At 53.0% G+C, this 24,190-nt stretch overlaps 1 protein-coding gene across 1 annotated transcript in view; it reads left to right on the forward strand.

Moving 5' to 3' along the window:
- ADGB (androglobin) overlaps nucleotides 1-24,190 on the forward strand; it is a 181,118-nt gene that overhangs the window by 49,819 nt on the left and 107,109 nt on the right. The window contains exons 6-10 of the mRNA XM_078615445.1: nucleotides 4,824-5,051; nucleotides 9,077-9,216; nucleotides 19,378-19,467; nucleotides 20,750-21,018; nucleotides 22,173-22,274. Coding sequence (XP_078471571.1) covers nucleotides 4,824-5,051; nucleotides 9,077-9,216; nucleotides 19,378-19,467; nucleotides 20,750-21,018; nucleotides 22,173-22,274 — 829 coding nt within the window. The remainder of the gene's footprint in view (nucleotides 1-4,823; nucleotides 5,052-9,076; nucleotides 9,217-19,377; nucleotides 19,468-20,749; nucleotides 21,019-22,172; nucleotides 22,275-24,190) is intronic.

Consider the following 24,190-nt stretch of genomic DNA (forward strand, 5'->3'; position numbering starts at 1 on the left):
GACTACTTGGGAGCGCCGGCGACGTCAACTCCCTGCGAACGCGCGAATAGCGGAGCCGGGCGCGAGTTCACGTGCCTTCGCCAGTCGCCGTTGTCGACGCTCTTCATCATGTCCATGTGCTTGCACTCGTGGATATCGGCCGGCTGCCTGAAGGTGCCGTCTAACCGGGCCGGAGCGGCGCAGGATCTTATTGCCCCGCCGTTCGTCTGAGGATGACGGCAATGACGAACTTGATCAGGTTGTTGATGAGATCGTCATCGACCAAGACGATTGGGACGGGGAGGTTTTGGAGGACGGTGTCGTCGACAGCCTCAATGCCCGATTCGAGAGTATTCTATACCAATCAAGCGCTCTACCTCGCATTTACCTGTTTTAAACCTTTTTCATGTGTAGTACCCCGGTAATTATCCTGTAATCGGGTAATTTGTATGGGGTAAGGGTAAAAGGTAGGCTCGTTGCTTTATACCTTTTACATTACCTTGAGCGACCTCCAGGTGAGCAAAAGTTGACTTTAGGGGGGCAGGGCAGGTGTGTGTGGGGGGGGGAGGCTCCGTCAGTAGACCTTGGAGTGAATCGTTGGCCACCTCCTACGATTCCGTTGCGTTTAGCGCCGCTTTTTAAATCCGATTTGTATTGCGATTTTTCCTTTTTACTCGGCACATTCGTTAGCGGCATCTCTTCTTCCCCCTCCCCCCATGCCCGCCCACCCGCCGCTTCAGCGCTCACCCGCCAGAAACGACGACGTCTCATTAGTGGCGCTCTTGCCGCCGTGTCGTTTGCTTACACGGGTTTTCAAAATCTCGCAACCCAAGATGCCTCGCGTAAAAAAAAATATATATAAAAGACAGTTTCCTTTTGTCGTGCCCCGAGAATTAATTAAGAGCACATTTTTCTGAATTTCTCTTTGGTCGGTGACGCTTCATAGAGCCTGGGATGAGCTGGCGTCTCTTCTGCAATTGACGTCCGGTCTCCCTTAATTGGTCTTGCATGCACAATATAATGCATGCCGCTCCTACACATGATTAGCATGCACAGCATCCTAGCGCCCCCTTTACATTGACAAAAAAAACAAAACTCCGTCAATTATTTAAACCATTGGGTCGATCGTTCCAGCTCAAGGATCAACCGATGTTACAAAATAGGTTCTTACATTTGATTTGACACATTTGGCTGTGCCTGTGTCGTTCCTCATATGACGACAGCCTGTTCGCCCGCCCGCTCGCCCGCCCGCTCGCTCGCTCATCTACTCGCTCGCCCACCCACCCACCCAATCAATCATCCACCCACTCATTCACCCACCCAATCACCCAATTACCCACTCATCCGCTTACCCACCCACCTATCACCCCACCTACCCAGCCAGCCACCCAGGAAAGCCCCGAGTCAGTAGAGGGAAAGTGATGCCCCCTACTCTTTGGTTCTTTCGGTAAAGTCACGTAGGTATAAAATAAAATAATCCAGCAGTCGAACTGCTGAACCAGCGGTTCCACTGCTGGATTATATTTTTTCCGCCTGAGGACGACCGCTTGTGTTGCAATCGAAACGTCGTGATTTATTAAATTTTTTACCTACGTGACTTTACCGAAAGAACCAAAGAGTATGGATTTCTGCAGTCACGAAAGCGTCAAATCAAGATTGCTGCCCCCTACTTGTCTGTACGAGAGGTCAATTGAAATTATCTCAGAGGTAGTTTTATGATATACACTTCCACGGGATGTTTTCCAACATGGGGATGGAGCGGGGTGGGGGGGGCGGCCCTATGAGATTTCCGAATGAACGCGACGTGACGCCGACATCACGGTCAGAAATAGCAGTGGGCAGGGAAAATCACCCATGTGGATGGGTTATGTAACTGTCTCCAACTTGCGTTTGTCCTCATAAGGCATCATTTTTTAAATATTAGCATTACAGAAGCCAATGGGTAGCGTTCAGGCAAAACGCTGAAGCCATTTTGCATGTTTGCAATTAGTCCGTTTTTTCATCGTTCATGTCTCTAGGTTTTGGGAAACCTTTTGGATCAATGCCGCCGGTTTTCTCTCAGCTGAGTCTCTAAGAGCAACACGACTTTACACAAAAGTTTTAGTTCGTTATTCGATCATCTGCACGAGAGTTACCGTGAGATTGACGGACGGATGGATGGACAGACGGAAGAACGGACGGAGTGAACGGAGCCAATGCATTGACACTTTCAACCTTGGCCTGGGAAGCGTTAATTTTTTTTTAAATCAACAGAAAGAGGACTCCTCTCGCGAGGGGTGTGCCAGATAAACAGGTGCGCCCGGCGCCAGAGAGGGCCGGCGCTATTAACCGCGGGAACTTGGGGTGCCCCAGCCTGCGCAGATGGGGTCCAGTGACGCAGACAGCCAGTCCTTGCCGGATGTCCCAGCTCTCCGCTGGTGTCCGCCCCGTGCCGCCGCAAGGTTTGCCAATTCTTAGGTGCGACCCCAGACAGATATCTGACACTACCTTAAGGGGGCGGTGGGTGGGCGCGGGTGGGTGGAATAACAACAATAATAATTCAGTTTCATATCGCGTCATTCATGCAATCACATTTCACACCGTACAATGATTACGTACATAATCATATCGAGGGCAAAAATCCTATTTATAGCAATTTCGTAAATGTATTGTCTGGAGCCATGGTAGCGTAATCTGCGGCCTGGTCCGTAAGGCCACGTGGGAGTTGTTGAGGATCTGATTATTATATTTCCACGAACACCCCACGATAGTCGGTGGGAACGACGTGAAGGGTCGGGCACGGCTCTGCGGGTCCAGAAAGTAGATTTAACAACGCAACGGAGGTGGTGCAGCGTCGCGTGCACGAACACAGCTCTCAGCCTTGGCCAGACCTCCAGCTCAGTGGGAACTGTATGCGTGGCCGTGTTGTTTTTGTTTACAACCACCCACTCAAGGGGTTCAGAAGATTTGGCTCATCGAAACAGGCAGCAGCGGTGAAACAAGGACACACCTGTAGACCGGTTTCATCTTCGTTAGGACTCATCAATTTAGTGCAGTCGTCAATGTTCACTGCTGCCATACGTCTTTGTTGGCATAATCACATTTTCTTAATTCTGTGAGCTGGCGATCTAAGTGACAAAGCGGCCACACGTTCAATTCCTTGGAGCTGGTGGTCTGGATAAGGCTGAGCGCTTTGCACATGCGACCAGTGCACTTGTTTGCATGCAGCCCGCGCGAGTGTCCCCGTAGGCGAGTGAGTTTTCCCATCGTTCGCAGATTCGAATTGGGGTCCAGGAAAGGTTGAGAAGCACGGGTCTAGAGCAGTGTCGTATTATAATTATTATTGCGCAACTGATGAGAAAAAAACCTGGGACTTTGAATCTCCCTGGGGGAAGACTTACAGATTTGCCCAGGACAGCTGCTGCCTGTACAAGAGAATGACCCTCGGAAAACCAGCACAGGTGGCAACCGTTTGTGCCGAGAGGATGGACCGCATGGTTCAAGAGTCGTAGCTGCCCAGTGCGCGGTGGGTGATGCCGCTGATGTTAGCCGTGGTCGGGAATCGAACTCAGGACATCCAGGTCGTAGTGCTTATCCATTCTGCCACCTCTTCCCCCCACCCCAAAGACAAAGATCCCCCGTATAGCCTTTAACAAACTGTTGGGGCAAGTTCTGTTAGCGAACACCTATGAAGGCCGGCATGGCACACGAGGGGGTGGGTGGCCAGCACCACGCCCGGCCCCCTTTGTCTCCCCAGTGGCGATGTTTACACACCGCACCAGGTCCTAATTTATGGCTGAGTCGACCTAGAGGAGGCCCAGGACCGGTTCAAATATTCGCGAGTGTTTATTGGTCGTGAGCTGGAATCAAACTTGGGTCGCCGCATTCGTAGCACAGCGCCGCGCTAACCACACACACACGCGAAACACCATACACAACACACGCAGTACACGCAGTACACATGAAACACACACGGTGTACATGCACCACTCGCACACACACAGCACACACAGTACACACGTTAAACACACCCATCACTCAAGCTCCTGCCCTTTGGAAGTGAAGTTTAATTTCTTCTCAGAGTTAGTGCCCTTGCCATTCCACGTCTCGTGACACTCGAGTGGATGAATTTACATCGGCAGTCAACATCTAGCTGCCCTGCTTTGTGCCTGTGAGTAGCGTCCGTGCGTGATGTCCGTGCACCGCACTCCCCGTGGCCTGGGTTCAACTCCCAGTCATCGAGCGAGTCATCGATGAGCATCGTTCCTTAAGCTCATGATACACGAAGCACACTGTGTGTCCAGGATTCGATGTTTTTCGCCTCGTAAATATCACGTGTTGGGTGGAGCGGTGGTGAAAGTGGTCAGCGTGCTGTGATATTAACTCGGCGACCCGTGTTTCGATTCCCGGCCACGACTGACATCAGTGGCAAGTGATGTCAGTACTGGTCCCGACCTACACCCCCCTTGCACTTCCTCTCCCCCCCTTCATTAACCCGCACTGACCAGAATGGTGAAGTATGGTCACAAACTCACAAGGCTGACATGGTGTGGCGAGCACTTAATCCGTAAGTGGATTTAGAATTGCTGGATTTTGTATTTTTCAAGATTGTATGTATATCATTGATGGTGAACATGATGTTGATGACAATGGCGCTGACGATAAAGACGACGACGACGATGCTGTTGATGATAACGAAGCCTCCGAACATGGTTCGCCGGGTGTATGCCTTTTGTCGGCCACACCGCTCCCCATCACATGCAACTTCAGCCTCAACAGGCCCTCGCCCAACCATCGCGTCGCCCCTTCACGGCCGTTAACCCCGACACTCTGCGCTCTTCTGCCGCTGTCGCGGTTTCGCTCAGCTGATGCGCAGCGTGATCAGCGACGTCACGTCGCTTTGGCGTGCGACCCGATCGGGCGGAGGTGCCGCAGCCGACGATCCTGCGGGGGGCTCAGGTGGCGGGGGGCACCCCGGTCAGCGGCCGTGGAACCCCTGGGAGCACGTCTACTCGCTCTGCAAGGCCGGCCGGGCGCCGCACGTGCCGCAGTTCAACGGCTACGGGAAATACATCGTGCGTCTCTACTGGATGGTAAGGGCGGCACGGAATCGTGGGGCACCGTCGCCGCGGAGAGCCTGCCGAGCCTTTTTAAATCCTTTATATTAAGTTCACTTGCGCGCTTGCTTGCTTGCTTACGACCGTGCAAATCTTTCGGTCGTTTTTTAACCCACTTCCCGTGATCCAATCGAGCTGACATTTTCCACACAGACTCGTTGTGCGTGACAATTAATGTTCGTGAATTTTTTTCCAAAATTTTACACTTTTTAGGACAAAAATATATTTAATTACCAATTGCTTAATGCTGCCATGCAATCATCTGACCCATAGGTGGCAGCCATCTCAAGCCAGAGGACGAGAGGACTCTAGCCGCCACGCATATAAAGGATTTATAGTGAAAAACTTTGTTTTTACGGGTTATCTTATTGTTGCCTGTGCCGACCTCGCCCGCCGCCCTTGGGCAGGGGAGCAGTCGTAGTTGGAGTCGGTTCTCGGGAAAAGGGGCAGCAGTGAGGGTCACGTGGTGGCTGGGAAAAGGGCAAGGGATGGCGGAAGGTGGCATGGCTCGTGAGGGAAGGAGGGGGGGGGGGGTGCTGGGCTGGAAGGGTAGGAGGAGGAGAGGGAACGACCGGGTCTAAGATGTCGAGAGATGATGAGAGGGTGGTGACGATGATCAGAATCAAAATCTTTGTTTACCTTGGAGAAATCCGATGAGCTATGAAGCTCGTTTTCACAGATGTCCAGTCGGGGTGGGTCAGAAAATGACAATAACATCAATATAATAATTAAAAAAAACATTGGCGTGTCAAACTATAGGAAAGGTAAACAAATCACTAGAAACAAACAAATGAACTAAAACTAAAGCCCACTGAGCTGTTAGTTCTTTTTCAGAAGCGACCTGACCCCAAGTGATAGCTCAACGAAGTGGCTCATCATCATCACGTGGGGGGAAGAGAGGGAGAGTACAGAAGGAGCCAGCGAACAGGAAGAGCAGTGAGCTGTTTGGAGGAGCAGCACCCATTTTCACATTAGGGCAGCAACACAGATGTTACCACTTCATCCGCCCTATATCTCAGAGATAAGTAGCAAAATAAATGAGCAGACAATTAGCCTCCTTCCCACATCCCTTCTTTTTTTTTTACACGCTTTTATTTAACTCACTCTGTCTGTTGTCGTTGTTGTTGTCGTATCCTCAAATCTTGTAACTCAATTTTAACCCACTTCCCAATGTGGTATAGACTGCAAACTTGGTATACTTATGTCATACTTACGACAATACTATATTATATCGTAAAAAAAAAATCTATTTTCAAACAATCTTTTTACACGCTTTCTATTAACTCACTCTGTCTGTTGTTGTTGTTGTCATATCCTCAAATCTTGTAACTCAATTTTACCCCACTTCCCAATGTGGTATCGACTGCAAACTTGGTATACTTATGTCATACTGATGACAATACTATATTCTATCATAACAATTAAAAATATATTTTTAAACAATCTTTTTTATATGTCCACGCTCAACTGACGTTGGCTGTAATTGACCACGGTCCCTGACGTTATGGCAAGCTTCGGGGCCACTTCCTGGAGTAGTGGAGTTTTTCCATTACGAGTACGGTACATTTCATTAAAGTGTGTTTAAAAAAAAGTATTTTTAAATATTACTTATGACAAATCCCATCAGCCACACATCGTTGCTTGTCTGGAGAGGTCAGCGCTAACCTTGATCACTGGAGAAGGCTGCTAAGTCGACCGGGACTTTGCCGACTCAACATTCCGATCGGAATGTTCAGATTCCACGGGAAAGTGACCACAGCCCCAGGTATTCATTAAGGATGACGATTAGTCAGTCAATCAATCAACCAATCAATCGGTCAGCCAGTAGTTCAGTCAGGGCATCAATCATCCAATCAATTGGTCAATTAGTGAGTCAATTTGTCAGTCAATAAACCATCCAACCATTCAATGTCCTGTGTTCGTCCACATGAAATACGATTTAGCCTTGGTCCTCCACACAAGGAAGGAACAGCTACCCCTATTTTTCGATGTAAAGCTTTCGTGGCTGCACGGATTCATCTTCTTGGTTCTTTCGGTAAAGTCACGTAGAAGGGAAATAATAAAATAATAAAAATAAAACATAATAAAATAAAATTCTCACGACGTTTCGGCAGCGTCCCAATGAGGGACGCTGTCTTTCCGACAGCCCTGTTCTTCACCTGAGGACGGCTGCTTGCGTTGTGTTATTTTTATTATTTTATAATGTTTTTATTGATTATTTTATTATTTTTCTTCTACGTGACTTTACCGAAAGAACCAAGAAGATGAGCTACCCCTATTCCTGCCATTACAGCCTTCGGTGCGGGTCATTTCCAGGAGTCAGATGTTGACACCTGGTGCCAGAGGGTCTTTAACATCCACTTCCACGAGGGAGGTGGCCTGGTGGCTCCGAGGTCAGAGCGGCAGAGGTCGCAACCGGGTACCCGATACCCGTACCCTACCCGATACCCGTACCCTACCCGATACCCATACCCTACCCGATACCCGGCTACCCGTACCCAGCCGGGTACGGGTAGCCGTTTGCGACCCTGGTGCGGCCGGGTACGGGTACAGGTAGGCCGTGAGTCACTGGTGAGTAACCGTTTGTCACTCATTTCGGGTAGGGTACGGGTACGGGTAAGGAACGGGTACCCGTACTTGGCCGGGTACGGGTACCCGTTTGTGACCCTGGTGCGGCCGGGTACGGGTACGGGTAAGGAATCAAAACTCGTTTGCGACCTCTGCAGAGCGCTGAGTTGACACCGCTGAGACCTTTGGGTTCCAACCCGGATGGCAGCCGCCCGACCCTGATAACAGCACATTCTCACTTGCAGCGAGCGAGTTGATGGTGTCAGTTCGGCCACCAACTACTTGCGTAGAGACCGGTAGACTCACACAGAACCCATAGACTTTCACAGAGACCCATACATTTGCATATAGACGCATAGGCTTAGATAGACCCACGTCGAAACCCCTAGATTTATATAGACTAAGTTCTGAAGTATAGTGAGTTCATGGTCTCAGCTCGTTCACTAATGAGACCATTAGACTCACAGAGAGACCCACATAGCTACGTAGACTGAGTTGTGATTAAACAGTTATCAAGTGCAGTAATTTTATGTTCTCAGTCCAGCCAATTCCCATATTTCTGGTCCATAAATATATTTAGAAAGTGTTTAGAAATAGAACAACTTCTCCCATTCATAATCATAGAAAAAAGGCAACAAAATTGGAACAATCTTGATTTGAAGCTTTCGTGACTGCAGGAATCCATACTCTTTGGTTCTTTCGGTAAAGTCACGTAGGTAGAAAAACTAAATTGGAACCAGCTACACTGCGACTGCGCGGCATGGACGCGCACGCTTTCTCCAGCGCTACTCACGTCGACAATCGCGAATGTTTAATATACGTTCGATTGAAGACAATAAAGCCACCCGGTTATAATGCGAAATAACAACGAACAAGGCCGAGGATTGTACAAGACGGGCAACTTCCCGGTTGAAAGCATGACTGTTCTGTGAGTCACGTGTGACGCACGTCGTGAGCGAACGTGCACACAGGCTATCGGGGTGGAGAGGGATCTTTGTCCGTGTGTACATGTGCGCGCGTGCCTAAACACACGTGGGCAATTTTCGATTTAAAGCTTTCGTGACTGCAGGGATTCATCTTCTTGGTTCTTTCGGTAAAGTCACGTAGAATGGAAACAATAAAAATAGTAAAATAAAACATGATAAAATAATTCTCACGACGTTTCGGCCACAACGCAAGCAGCCGTCATCAGGTCTGCCGGGGAGACAACGGTCTTCACCTGATGACGGCTGCTTGCGTTGTGGCCGAATCGTCGTGAGAATTATTTTATCATGTTTTATTTTATTATTTGTATTGTTTCCATTCTACGTGACTTTACCGAAAGAACCAAGAAGACACGTGGGCAACCTGCGCTCGAGTGCGCACGTGTGCCGTGCCCGCCGTAATAGGCGGGGGGCTGTACAGGGGAGCTCTGTGCGTGCGTTGCGTGCCAGGGCTGCTGGCGCCGCGTGACGGTGGACGACACGGTCCCGTTTGACGAGGCCAACCGCGCCCTGCTGCCCACGTGCGCCGGGCCCGCCGAGCTGTGGCCCACGCTGCTCACCAAGGCCATCGTCAAGCTCGCCAGCGTGCAGTAAGCGGCACACCCACCACCCCCACTCACCCCACCGTCTGTCTGTCTACGGTCTGTCTGTGTCTGTCTGCTCGCCAGCGCGCAGTAACGATCCCACCTACACACCCCACCGTCTGTATAAAGTCTGTTTGTTCGTTCCTCCACCTGTCCATCCATCTGTCTGTTCGCCTATTTGTCCGTCTATTAGCCTATCTGTCAGTCTGACTGTTAGCCCGATTGTCCATCTATCCGTCCATCCGTCTATTCCGTCATCTGCCCGCCGGTTGCTATCTCCCTCTCGAGCGTATACACACACGCACATTTATCTAGGTCTCCAATCGTTTGTGTGTCAGATCGTTGCTAGCGCATGCATCTTCCCCATCCCAGGCCCCCATTCGTCCCATCTCGCCACGTATTCTCCGTCTCGATTTCTCTGTTGTTGCGCGCGCCGATTTTTTGGCACGCTCCGCCGCCTCCGCCGCTGCCACCGCGGTCTCGCTCAGTTATTCACGAAGCTGAGCGCCGCCCCTCCGTCATGACGATCGAGCCGTCCTCCGCACACGGTCCCTCGCCGGGAGACCCCCGTACCCCCATCCCCCCACCGCGCCTTCTCCCCCCCCCCGCCCCGCGCACAAGGATTATTTGTCAGGCGCAGTCACGATTGACCGCGCAGATTCGGGCGGATTGAGGCCGTGTGGTGGTTGCGGGCGGGCGGGCGGTCACTGGGGTCTTCCCATGAAGAGAGAGGGAGAAACGAGTGACCTTTGTGATCTTCTTCGTTTAAGAAATTCGAGCTGTTTGTTGCTGTTGTTGCTGTTGTTGTTTTGTGATAGCACATTAGGGGAGCGGTAGTGTAGCGGTTGGCGCGCTGCGCTACGAACCCGCCGACCCGGTTTCGATCCCCGCTCACGGTTCAACAACATCAGTGGAGACTATCTGAACCGGTCCTGGGCCTCCCCTAGATCGACTCAGCCTCAAATAAGTAGCTGGTGCAGTGTGTAAACATTATCACTGGGGAGACAAAGGCGGCCAGGCGTGGTGCTGGCCACCCACCCCTTCGTGTGTTGTGCCGGCCTTCATAGGTGCTCGCTAACAGCACTTGCCCCAACAGTCTATTAAGGCTATACGGGAAATCTTTTGTCTTTTTTGGTTTCACATTGGCGTCGGGGTACAATCGCCACTTTGGAATTCCCTCCCATTGTCCCTAATTCCACGTCCTTACAGTAACCTTGCTCATTTCTAGAAATGTGTTAAGCGCTGTTAGCTTTACGGCTTTTCCAGCGCCGTCTGTTGCTGGCTACGGGCATTTTCGGCCTTTGCGCCTGTGCTTGGCTACCGTGGCATTTAAAAATCAACGAGCAAAAAAAACAACTCGCTGGCGATGTTAGCCATGTCCGTGAGTCGAACCCAGATTTGGTGGATTTATAGTGAGTTGCGCTCACCACCCGCACCGCACCGCAGCCCCGCCGCCGCTCTAATTATAAAACGGTCACGAACACATTTGTGTATATTTTTTGTTTCGCAATGAATCAATGAAACACGAATACATTCAAAAGCACAAACGCAGTGAAGGAGGGCGGCGGGGTGGGGGGGGCATCCAGAAGACGGTGGAGTTGTCCAATCATGGTAATGGGAAACGAGCAGCGCGAGAAGCAGAGCTAGATCGATACGATTCAGAATGATATCGCTTCTCAGTTGCAACAGCGGCGTAATGGTCAGAAAGCGCACTGGACGATCCAAAGGTCACCGGTTCGATTCCAGCTCCCTGTCCGTCCGGCAGTTGAATCGATGGTACAGGTTTCTCAAATGTTCCAACCACCCTTCCCCCCCCCCACACACACACCCCGTCGACCCAGCTCTGTAAATGAGTCCACAACGTATTCTTGGTTCTTTCGGTAAAGTCACGTAGAAGGGAAAAACAATGAGATAAAATAATCAAATTAAAACGATAAAAAGAGTTCACAACATTTCGATTTAAAGCTTTCGTGACTGCAGGGATTCATCTTCTTGGTTCTTTCGGTAAAGTCACGTAAAAGGAAAATAATAAAAATAAAACATAATAAATAAAATTCTCACAACGTTTCGGCCACAACGCAAGCAGCCGTCCTCAGGTGAAGAACAGGTCTGTCGGAAAGACAGCGTCATTCGGACGCTGTCTTTCTGACAGCCCTGTTCTTCACCTGAGGACGGCTGCTTGCATTGTGGCCGAAACGTCGTGAGAATTGTATTTTATTATGTTTTATTTTTATTATTTTATTATTTCCCTTCTACGTGACTTTACCGAAAGAACCAAGAAGAGTTCACAACAGCTAAGTCGATTGGCAGTGTCGCGTCCGGTGGGGTAAAGTGTGGGTACTCCTGCCTCTTATAATACGTCTGGCCAGCGTGCACAAGTAGGCCAAGTAACACATATAGTGGCTCCTTTTTAGTGGAAGACCTTCAGCCAGCAGTGGCGTTAGAAAGAAATTGCAGGACTGTACTTTTTACCTAAATGCGACTGAATGTCAAGGTATCCCTTTGAAGTGGTGGTGGTGGTGGTTGGTGATTGTGGTGGATGGTTGTGGTGGTGGTGGTGGGAGTCGCCTGCCTCCGAAAATGGAACAAGAGCCGACAAGTGTGCACAGAGGCACCGAGAGGTTTTTTTCAGACGCAACTTCACCGCGTCTGTCGGGCATCACCGGTTGGGGGGCTTTGAGCCGCCGCGCCCGTTCTCCTCCCCAAAAGCGCCGGTCCCGGAGAGAACGCTGACAAATGGACGGCTGCGGCACCGCTCGGGGCGGAGCCTGCCAGAGACGGCGCTCGCTCTGTGCCTCCTCCATCACTTAACCCGCATCAGCGTAACTCACGTGGAGCCCTGGGGGGTGGTGGTAAGGGGGGGGGGCACCCCCGACTCCACCGAAACGCCGGACGGATCTATCGCTCACGGCACCACCGCCGCTGCCACCAGCCCGGGCAGCCTCAGTCCTCTCCCCCCGAAGCCCCCCCCCTCCTCCGTGTAACGATGAAGCCATTTGGTTATGTTTTTTTTTCTCAAGATGTAGCCCCGAACTTTTTTTTTGCTTACCCCACCGCTGGCGGAGGATAGAACTTCCACTCGGGGGAGCTCCAAGAGAACCCATTCCTTGGCCTACTAAAGGTTAACCATTACACCAGGGTAGCAGCATCCCTGTCATATATCACTGCGGGAAAGTATAAACACATTCCTGCGGAGGGAGCTGGTAGGAACGTCGGGTTGCTCGGTCAATGGCCTGCAGGGTCAACGGCGGCGTGGTGTATTCCGCAAATATGGCCGACTGTGAGGGCGGGCACAAGCCGGCGTGAGTAGGTTAAACGTTGAGTTTTATAAGGGCACCACGGGGTGACCAGCCCCTCCCCACCCAGCTCCACCCCTCCCAGCCCCACCCAGCCCCACCCCTCCCATTTTTGGATGCACGATGGACGGACGGATACAATAATCCCCTGTGGTCTGGTGTAACCAGGAGGTTCCTACCAGTACGAGAGTACCTACTATTAAGCAGCGTAATAGCGGTTTAGCGTATTCCGCCAGAAAGCTGGTGACCTGAATTCTACTCACGGTCATGGCGAGCATTCAACCGCGAGCTGGGTCTGGGCGGCCAAGACCTGGATCCGGACCCAGGAACTCAGCGGTGTTGGCTGGGCAGGGTCTTCTGACACCCCGCAAAGGCACGCAGTCACCTCTACCACCCCATGTATGTGTAATAATACTCTTGGAGACGGCTTGTGGAATGGGTCCTTTTATTTACTTATTTCAGTTCACAAGCACTCCCCGTTGCTAGCAGGCAACGGGAAGTGGGCAGACAGATCGCAAGAGACGCACCGCCACGTGGCACTCGGAGCCCCGCTCGCACGTGGCCCCTCTCTCTCTTCGTTCCTCGTCTGACCACGTGTCCCTCGGCTCCTCCCTTATTTAATGACTGGGTCACGTGGTACGCTCCAGCCAATTCTTAATAGCCTGCGCTGAATGTTCCAGATTCCCCATCAACTCCCGGGACCACGCCCCTGACTTGTCTTCCCATTGGCTGAGGCCAAGACCAGCAGAACCAATCATCCTAGCTGACATCCCTAGATCACGCCAGGGCCATGCTCCCAGGCTCTCCCCCCATTGGCTGTAGAGCAGGACCGGCAGAGCCGATCACCACGTGAGCCAGATATAGGCTCTCATTACATATGTACGGACGATCTCCCAGCCGATCGTTCTTCGCAGGCCCGCGTTGGTGGCCCGCGGTTTTGTCTCGGTGAGATGGGGACAGACGCTGAAAGGGACCGCGAGCGGTCGACATCGTTTGGGATGGCAGCCGATGGCGTAGACGGTGGAGGAAGTGTTGCCGATGCCCCAGAAGAACCACCGTCTGTTCTCAGGTCTGGTCAAGTGTGCTTGTAGGAAAGGCCAATCAAAAATGACGTGCTATGGAGATGCCACCGGTTACATGGCTGGAGGAGCAGCGGCCGATTGAGGGTGAGGTGAGAGGGTGCATGAGGACGGTGCACCTGCGATTAGCACGGTTTGGCTACGTATGGTATGGTGCTAAAGAAGTTCAACACAAACACACATACAGGCAGACAATAGGAGCTCGTGGAGAAAGAAAATACGAGCAGCCGAACCCATGCAGTGATTCGACATCTGGTTTCGAAGACGTACAAACTGAGGATGAGGTGGAGACTATTGGATGGTCTGAGATGGCGTGAGTGGCATGAGATGGTTTGAGCTGGTTTGACATGGCTCAGTATCATCACCCACATCGGCGAATTGGGTAGACTGTTCCTATTCTTAGGTTTTTTCGGTAAAGTCACGTAGGTAAAAAATTAAAATTAAAATTAATAAAAGTAAAATAAAAATAAATTAAAATCACGACGTTTCGGAGGCAACACACGCTTCTGTCTTCAGGTGGAACCGTCACAGCACGATAGCTGTATCAAGTGATACGTGCTGTGATGGTTCCACCTGAAGACAGAAGCTTGTGTTGCCTCCGAAACGTCGTGATTTTTATTTTACTTTTATTAATTTTAATTTTTTACCTACGTCACTTTACCGAAAAAACCTAAGAATATGAATCCTTGCAGTCACGAAAGCTTCAAATCTAGAAACAGACTGTTCCTGCTGTTGTCAGAATCTGTAGGAGAGTGGCGGCCGGCATGCACGCGCGTCTTGTCGCTCGCACATCTGTGGTGGGTGCTGGTCGTGTGTGGATTGGGGCAGAGTCTGTTGGGACACGAGGTGTTTTAACATCGCTTCTGTTACATACATGTGCATGTGTGTATGTGTGTGAGTGCGTTAGCTTGTGCGTGGAGCGGCAGTGCGCAATGAATCCGGCGATCCGGCTTCGATTCCCGCTCATGGCGAACACCCGTGACGATTATCTGAACCGGTCCTGAGCCTCCACTAGGTCGACTAAGCCTCAAATGAGTAGCTGGCATGGTTTGTAATAATCTACACCGGAGAAACAAAGGTGGCCAGGCACTATACCGCCATTAAATAGGTGCTTGTGATCAGCACTTATCCACACAGCCTGTAAGGGGCTACACGGGGAATCTTTGCCTGGCAGCCCATGATATCTCTGCCTGTCTTGTGACCCTTCTTCGCCCATGTGGTCTCAGAGTGCACTTAGCCTGGCAAAAGTGGCTCGCTGATGTCACAGCACTTAGTGCATTTCCACTGGCTATGTTGTTGTGGGATATGTGTACACGTGTTAATGTGCGCACACTTGTTTGTGCCCGTGCGTATGTATGTGGGGAGCGGTTAGAAAGCTGCACTAGGAACCCAGCGACCCGGGTTCAATTTACGTTCACGGCCAACATCAGTGACGATGATCTGAACCGGTCCTGGGCCTCCCCTCGTGTGCAGTGCCAGCCTTCATAGGTGCTCGCTAACAGCACTTTCCACATCAGTCTGTTAAGGCTTTGCACGTATCTGTTTGTGACAGGGTGTATGGGGAGTGGTGGCGCAGTGCTTAGCGCATTGCGCAATTCCCGGCCACGGCCAACATCAGTGACAAATGACATACGAACCGATACTGAGTCTCTCCTAGGTCGACTCAGCCTGGTACAGTGTGTAAACATCCACACTGGTGTGACAAAGGTGGCTGGGCGTGGCTCTGGCCACACCGTGCCAGCCTTCATAGTAGCTCGCCAACAACACTTGCCCCAATAACACTGGTCAACACACTTTTTCTGGCATAAGGTATTCCAATTTTGGGGTGCTGATTCCAAATCTGGCATCAGTTTTTGTCTATCACATCAGGTTTTTGAGATATCAAATATTGCATTTTCAATAAAAACTGCAGAAGAAAAATATTAAATAAATGTGGATATCTACATTAAATAATATTATAAACACACTATCCTAAAAATACAGCACCATATTTTAACACTAAAACACTCACTGACTTGCAACAACTTGCAATCATACGTGACAGAATTAATTTCGGGTAAAATCAATGCAAATGGAGTATGCAGATAGCATAAAAATGAGATGTGATAGAGCAAATCTGAGATCAGATTTGGAATCAGCACCCTGAAATTAGTCTAAAACAGCTGCAAAAGTCCAGGCCAGAAAAAAATGTGTTTTTTTTGCTGACCAGTTTACGTAATCTGTGGCGGCTCCATGGGGGGATATTTGTCTTTGTGACAGTTGTCAGATCCTGTCCCTGTGGAATGATGTCATTGACCAATCTCAGGCCTTTTTTTCTTGTTTCAAAGGCTTTTTTTTTCCCTTCTAAAACTGCTCGCTTCCTTTAAGCTAGGACCATGAGATTTGATTATTAGAATTTCACTAAGGCGAAATGCGAACAAGGTGACTTCACTGTCACAGAACATGTGTTAATTGATTAACCGATTGTGGCAGTGTACAGCGTTGGGTTGGTGTGCTGCTAAACGTGCATATGAAGGCAGAGAGAAACACAATGCCACGTTCCGATGACCACCTTAAAGGAGGCCCGGACTGGTTCATGAATCGGGCAAAAGGGCTCGGCCCAGGTTTCCCGTTGGCAGCCATACCGGTCGAAACCAGTTCCAAGGGGCCACGTGGCTCTCTTTCATATGGGAGTCGCGTGCATTTTCCCAGGCTGCCCTTTGGAGCCAGTCATGTTGTCACGGGGTCAATGGAATAATGACACAGGTCAATAGCGTCTTTCGCATAGGTCAAAATTGAGGGCCGTGTTTTCATTAAAAATAAAATAGTGGGAAATTACAAAGATAATAGTTTTTTGGCTTGGGGTAGCATAACCTAACGCAACCATACGGTGAGCCTTGTTAATAAGAACGAGTCATATTGAGGGAGAGCGGGTGGTGGTGGCACGGAGGGAAGGGTTCTAACACCACGGAGCCGTCTGGCTCCTGCACCATTGGCACGGGTAGTGAGCCACGCTCCTGGAAGAGCCTGGCAAGGCTCAGGTCTGGCTTCTAACGACGGTGGAAACGCAGCATCAGAGCGAGGGGGAGGGACGGATCATCCTGAAAGCTGTCATCGCCCTCTGCCTGCTGTCTGCTGCTGCGTTTGTCTAATCTATCTAAAAACTCGACACACTCGGCAACACTGTGGCTTTAAAATGAAAAAAGGCAACGTTTTGGGTAATGACCTTTCTTCATAAAACGTGAATAGCTAGGTGAGAAGAAAGACGGAGTGGACGATAAGTGTTGTACACTGCACTGGTTTACACCATGGGGCCTGATGAGAATTACATTTTTAGAAAAAAAATTCTGATAACTCAGTTTTATAAATTGGTCTATGAACAGTTATCTAACAATAGCTATTTGATCACAGGCAAAAACCATTTTGATTTGAAGCTTTCGTGACTGCAGGAATCCATTCTCTTTGGTTATTTCGGTAAAGTCACGTGGGTATAAAATAAATCTGCCTCAGCAGCAGACCATGCTTTCCCACCTGATGACGGACGCTTGTGTTGCGCCCGAAACGTCGTGATTTATTTTATTTTATACCTACGTGACTTTACCGAAAGAACCAAAGAGTATGAACACCATTTTAACAATCACAAACCCGTCAATAATCACAAATGCATTGCGCCTAAATTAACTCCTTTACATTCGAAGTAAAACGGTGAAAATGTTGCTGGCACAGTGCATTGTGGGAAGGTTTGCTCTTGTGAAGACATGTCAGGCGGTAATCCCACTGCTGGTGTCTTCCTGGGTCCCAGTCGCTGGAATTGCAACAGGAGGAATTTCACCGCCATTCGTATCTGAGGCAGAGAAAGTTTTGGGAATTAAATGTGGGGTAGAACCATTCAACTATTTCCTGTGCACAAGCACACTTTTACGTTGTTGAAGAGGATAAGTCATGATGGAAACTCCGGTCATCCTCGCAGCACCGGCTTTTGGCTAACCATCGAACAAAGACGGTCACTGCATCGCGTGCTTTCAGATGCGCACCTGTGGCCGTCTGGAACGCTCTTCCTTCCGATATTAGGAAGCCCCTGGAGCTATGGACTTTTAAAGAATCTAGATTGAAAACTCTTTCTTTACAGCTACTTGTTGTGTTCAGTTTGTTGTCTTTCCCTCTGATTAGCATGGTTGGCTACATATGGTGCGAAAGAAGTTCATAAATTCAATGTTTGATCTCTATCCGTACCCGGCCGGGTACGGGTAGCCGGGTATCGGGTAGGGTACGGGTATCGGGTACCCGGTTGCGACCTCTGCGTGGCGCCCAGTGTCACCCCTGGCTCACCTGATAGCTCTAGTCCGTGCGAGCGCTGTAGAAGCGCACACCCCTTTTTAATTTTTGCCAACTCCAGTCGCCACTTCGGCTCGAATTCGGGGGAGCGAGATCTGAACCAAAGTAAGGCTGAATCGGGGCAACTGGAGACAACTGGCGCTGTCTATTCCGTGGGAAATTAGGTAAACGATGATGAAAGAGCCCGCGCGGGCGACGGATGTGCGTGTGTGCACGTGTGCTTGTGTGAGTGAGCGTGTGCGTTGTGTGCTTGTGTGTGCGCGTGTGTCTTTGTTTGTGTGGGGAGCGGTGGTGTAGCGGTTAGCGCGCTGCGCTATGAACCTGGCGACCCGGTTTCGATTCCCGCTCACGGCCAACACCAGTGACGATTATCTGAACCGGTCCTGGGCCTCCCCTAGGTCGACTCAGCCTTACATGAGTACCCTGGTGTGGTGTGTAAACATCGCCACTGGGGAGACAAAGGCGGTCGGGCGTGGTGCTGACTCACCCACCCCCTCGTGTACCGTTCCGGCCTTCATAGGTGCTCGTTAACAGCACTTGCCCCTACAGTCTGTTAAGGCTATACGGGGGATCTTTGTTTGTGCGCGCGCGCGTGCGTGTATGCTTGTGTGTCTTTGTTTGCGTGTGTGCACGAGCGCCGTGCAGGGACGTGACCTTGAGGAGGTCGTCTCCGAGGTTAGTGGCAGCCTCCAGAAATGCAAGTTTGGTGAACCATCGCTCTGAAGCTCACGCTCCATTTGCAGTTTCCCAATGAATAAACGCGTCGCTTTTCTCTCCCCCCCTTTAAAGAAAATACGGGGAAGCGAGCTTCGTTTCATCGGAGCAAAACAGAACAGCGTGTTGTTGCGTCTGTGTGCACACGTGTGGGGGAGCGGTAGTGTAGCTGTTAGTGCGCTGCGCTGTGAACCTGGCGACCCGGGTTCGATTCCTGCTCACGGCCAACACCAGTGACGATTATCTGGGCCTCCCCTAGGTCGACACAGCCTCAAATTAAGTACCTGGTGCGGTGTGTAAAACATCGCCACTAGGGAGACAAAGGTGGCTGGGCGTGGTGCTGGCCACCGACCCCCTTGTGTGCCATGTCGTCAGTGGGCAAACGTACAACATCAGCAGGGGATCAAATACTTTTTTCCCTCACTGTAAGTCACAAGTGGGTTATCAATGTGGAAATTCACTGCAGTCAAATGCTCTAAACGCATGGTGATTCTAAATGTGGAGGGTTAAAACCGGAGGACCTGAAGAAAATTCCACACGACCATTGGGAGAACATGCAAACTCAAAATACACAGCAGACGTCAGGATCGGGATCGACCCCAACGACAGGAGGTTATACCGGATGAAGTAGTTAACATCTCGCCACCGTGGTTTACCCTATACAGCAGGCGTCAGGGTCGGGATTGAAACCAACGACCTGTATGCCAGGTTAGGTAGTTAACATCTCACCACCGCAGCAATCTTTGTCTTTGTCTGTGCGTTAGCTGTGTGGGGCACAGTTGCCACGGCGAGCTGGGAGAGTTCACGGTGCTGCACTGCCTCACCGGCTGGATCCCTGAAGTCATCCCTCTACGGTGAGTGACAGCCGCAGCACACTGCGTGTGGATGGGTCCGTCACTCACCCCGCTCACTCGCTCACTCATTCGCTCACTCACTAATTCAGCCACACACACACGGCCACTCACTCACTTAGCTGTTCAATAAAACCACTCAGTTGCTCAATCACTTGTTCGCTCACTCACCAGCTCACTCAGCCACTTACTCACTCAGCTACTCACCCACTCACTCATTCATCCATCGAGGGCAATGTATACAATTATATTGATCCAGGATCATCGCTGGAAATGAAAAAAATGACACAGTCATTGGTGATTAGTCTAAGCTCATCAACTCAGTTACACTTGAGGGCAGCCGGTTTTTATCACGGGCAGTGGCTCAAAACTCGGATTCGAACCCAGGGTCTCTGCGTTGCCGGCTCATCGCCTCTGACCTTTGAGCCATCCAGCCACCTCTCGTCCTTCCTGTGAATGCCTTCCAAACAAGGTTGAAACGGTTGACGCTTTAGTTCCATCCGTCTGGGCTCACTGGGCAATTTCCCATGCCATTTGCACGGTGGCACAAACTCGCGAGCGTGGTGTGCGCTGACATTTAAGGCTATATTTACATCTCGCGGAGGAGCCTGCGAGCACCAATCAGGGGTAATCAGTGTAACTTGGCACACGTTGTGTCTGCCCAGCATCACAACAACAACAACAAGGACAGCAACAACAGCGCTCGTGTCCTGGTACAGATTTAAAACGATGTTCAATGCCAATTATGATGCAAACTGAGTGCTTTAGTGATGGAAATGTGAGTGAATGATTTGACCTAACGGCTGACTGACTGATATAATGTCTATCTTACTGGTTGACTAACTGATTAACTGACTGATTCAGCAACTGACTGACTTAACAAATTATCAACCAGCTGACTGATTGACTTCAGTACTGGCTGCTTGATTATTTTATCCACAGACTAATTTGCCTAGCTTGCTGAATCCTCAGGTGAAATAATTGCCTCCTTAATTAACGGACTGATTGACTAAATATTTGACTGAATAACCAACTTAATGTTTGTCTGACTGATGACCTAATTGTCTTACTCTCTGACTGGCTCACTGCGTGCCTGATTGTCTGACTTTCTGACTGATTGCTCACGTGACTAATTGCCTCATTGGCCCAACTGACTTACTGCATTGCTGGCTAAATTTTTTTTCATCGTTTATTGTCCGACCGTCTGTCTAACCGACCGACGGGCCTTCTAACGAGTCTGCCCCTTGCCTTTTTGCCCGCCCGCTCGCCCGCCCTCCCGCCCCAGGGTGGCCCACGCTGCCCACGTTTGGGGCCTGCTGCGGGAGCTGCTGCCCGAATTCCGCCTGCCCCCGGAGGACGGAGAGGGTGCTCGCCCAGAGGAGCACGCGACCCTGGGGGTCTCGGCGGAGCCGGCGGTCGAAGAGCCCCCGCCGGCCGCGGCGGCGGCGGATTCCGGTCCCCCCAACCCCGCGGCGGAGCCCCCCGCGACGGTGCCCGGCAAGGACTGCAGGAAGGAGGCGCCCCCCAAGGCCGCCGAGCGTGGGACGCCAGCCGGTGGGTGCGGGATGGAGGGGGCTGAGCGTCGTCGTTTCGTTCCGAGTTGGGCCCGCGGTCGCTTCCGTGGCGATGGTTCCTCGCGTCATTATCTCGATTCAAGAAATGTTTTTGCTGCTGGTCGCTTGTCATCTTGGGCCCCAGGGCCCCCTGCTGCGAGATGCGCAGCGTGAGAGGCGCAGGATGAGTAATGAATGGCGACGATGATTTTCAGCGGATCGGACGTGACAGCCGTAAGTTATAGTTGTGCGTGTTTGCCCAGCCTCGCAGAGCCTCATGACTTTTTCAGGAGAGTCCTGCTGAGTTTTGTCAGTCGCAGCCGATGATTGCGCTGTGGATTCTACGTGCGTTTTATTTTTTTACTTTAAAGAGAAAACGTTGCAGCAGTGGGCTGTGCATTCAGCAGATACTCAAAAAAAATGCTCTAAAATAATCTCGAAATACGGCAATGAGACTATTATTTATTATCATATTTAAAATTGCAGTCTGTGCACAGGCTGTTTTATCACAGAATGAAACGTGTACGCGCATTCTGTTGCTGTGCCATTCATATCTGTCTCGAGTGCTATCACGAATGAAGGCGCTGCTGTGTTTAGTTTGTTGTCCTTCGCCCGCACCTCCGATTAGCGCGGGTGACTACGTAAGGCGCGAAAGAAGTTTAACATTCATACGTGCTGCGTGTCACGGACACCATTGTAGAGTAGTTTCACAGCAGGGGACGACGTAGCTGCACCAATTTTTGTAATTTGCGGTGTGCGTAATTGTTCAAATTTGACCCATTGGGTCCGTCGCGCCAAGCCTACTCTTTTCGGATGACGCCGCGGGAGCTTTTAACGTGCGCTCAAGCAGGAGACGGCGCGTGGGTGGTATTATTTTTGTTGTTGTCAGGGATGCGACGCTCAATCGTGACACACGGGAAACCTTTAATGAGAACCGCGGTAACTTATTACGTTAATACACAGTATTAACCAGGGCGGCCCGCCGGATTCAAACCGCGAACCTCTGCACCGAGCGGCGAACGTTGCCGGCACCGGACGGGCCACGGCCGTCGTTGTCTGTGAGGCCGAATCTGTTGGGGGGGGCGGGGGGGTGTGGTGGAAGAGAACGGAGGGAACCCCCCCCAGGTGACCCGGTGTTCGCTGTCGCTTCCGCAGACAGGACGGATGGGAAGGAGGGCGGCCGACGGAAAGGGAAGGAGCTGGAGAAGGACAAGAGGAAGGCCGCTCCTTCGGAATCTGTGTCGCCAGTGCCTGAAGGTGGGAGCTTGTTCGTGTCGTGTTTGTCTGTTTGCCATGAGTACGTGTGGTTAATTCGCTCATTATTTCCTTGCAAACATCTTGACACCTATTATTTTATTATTGTTTTTTTTTCTCCCTTCTACCTGACTTTAACGAAGGAACCAAGAATATCTTGACACCTCTTTTGTTTGCCAGAAAGGGTAAAAACCTATTCACGTACTTGACGTTGTGCGCTCAACTTCATTCACATCGTCGTACGTAACCAACTGTGTTAATCAGAGTTGCCTCTCCCGCCTCGCGCCTCTCCCGCCTCGCGCCTCTCCCGCCTCGCGCCTCTCCCGCCGCGCGCCTCTCCCGCCGCGCGCCTCTCCCGCCGCGCGCCTCTCCCGCCTCGCGCCTCTCCCGCCGCGCGCCTCTCCCGCCGCGCGCCTCTCCCGCCTCGCGCCTCTCCCGCCTCGCGCCTCTCCCGCCGCGCGCCTCTCCCGCCTCGCGCCTCTCCCGCCGCGCGCCTCTCCCGCCTCGCGCCTCTCCCGCCGCGCGCCTCTCCCGCCTCGCGCCTCTCCCGCCGCGCGCCTCTCCCGCCTCGCGCCTCTCCCGCCTCGCGCCTCTCCCGCCTCGCGCCTCTCCCGCCGCGCGCCTATCCCGCCGCGCGCCTCTCCCGCCTCGCGCCTCTCTCGCCGCGCGCCTCTCCCGCCGCGCGCCTCTCCCGCCGCGCGCCTCTCCCGCCTCGCGCCTCTCCCGCCTCGCGCCTCTCCCGCCGCGCGCCTCTCCCGCCTCGCGCCTCTCCCGCCGCGCGCCTCTCCCGCCGCGCGCCTCTCCCGCCTCGCGCCTCTCCCGCCGCGCGCCTCTCCCGCCTCGCGCCTCTCCCGCCGCGCGCCTCTCCCGCCTCGCGCCTCTCCCGCCTCGCGCCTCTCCCGCCTCGCGCCTCTCCCGCCGCGCGCCTCTCCCGCCTCGCGCCTCTCCCGCCGCGCGCCTCTCCCGCCGCGCGCCTCTCCCGCCTCGCGCCTCTCCCGCCGCGCGCCTCTCCCGCCTCGCGCCTCTCCCGCCGCGCGCCTCTCCCGCCGCGCGCCTCTCCCGCCGCGCGCCTCTCCCGCCGCGCGCCTCTCCCGCCGCGCGCCTCTCCCGCCTCGCGTCTCTCCCGCCGCGCGCCTCTCCCGCCTCGCGCCTCTCCCGCCTCGCGCCTCTCCCGCCGCGCGCCTCTCCCGCCGCGCGCCTCTCCCGCCGCGCGCCTCTCCCGCCTCGCGCCTCTCCCGCCTCGCGCCTCTCCCGCCTCGCGCCTCTCCCGCCTCGCGCCTCTCCCGCCGCGCGCCTCTCCCGCCTCGCGCCTCTCCCGCCGCGCGCCTCTCCCGCCTCGCGCCTCTCCCGCCTCGCGCCTCTCCCGCCTCGAGCCTCTCCCGCCTCGCGCCTCTCCCGCCGCGCGCCTCTCCCGCCTCGCGCCTCTCCCGCCGCGCGCCTCTCCCGCCGCGCGCCTCTCCCGCCGCGCGCCTCTCCCGCCGCGCGCCTCTCCCGCCTCGCGCCTCTCCCGCCTCGCGCCTCTCCCGCCGCGCGCCTCTCCCGCCTCGCGCCTCTCCCGCCTCGCGCCTCTCCCGCCTCGCGCCTCTCCCGCCGCGCGCCTCTCCCGCCGCGCGCCTCTCCCGCCGCGCGCCTCTCCCGCCTCGCGCCTCTCCCGCCTCGCGCCTCTCCCGCCGCGCGCCTCTCCCGCCTCGCGCCTCTCCCGCCTCGCGCCTCTCCCGCCGCGCGCCTCTCCCGCCTCGCGCCTCTCCCGCCTCGCGCCTCTCCCGCCGCGCGCCTCTCCCGCCTCGCGCCTCTCCCGCCTCGCGCCTCTCCCGCCGCGCGCCTCTCCCGCCACGTGCCTCTCCCGCCTCGCGCCTCTCCCGCCGCGCGCCTCTCCCGCCTCGCGCCTCTCCCGCCGCGCGCCTCTCCCGCCTCGCGCC

The sequence above is a fragment of the Lampetra planeri genome, chromosome 47 (genome assembly GCF_965212315.1).
Source record: "Lampetra planeri chromosome 47, kcLamPlan1.2.h2, whole genome shotgun sequence".
Lineage (NCBI taxonomy): Eukaryota > Metazoa > Chordata > Hyperoartia > Petromyzontiformes > Petromyzontidae > Lampetra > Lampetra planeri.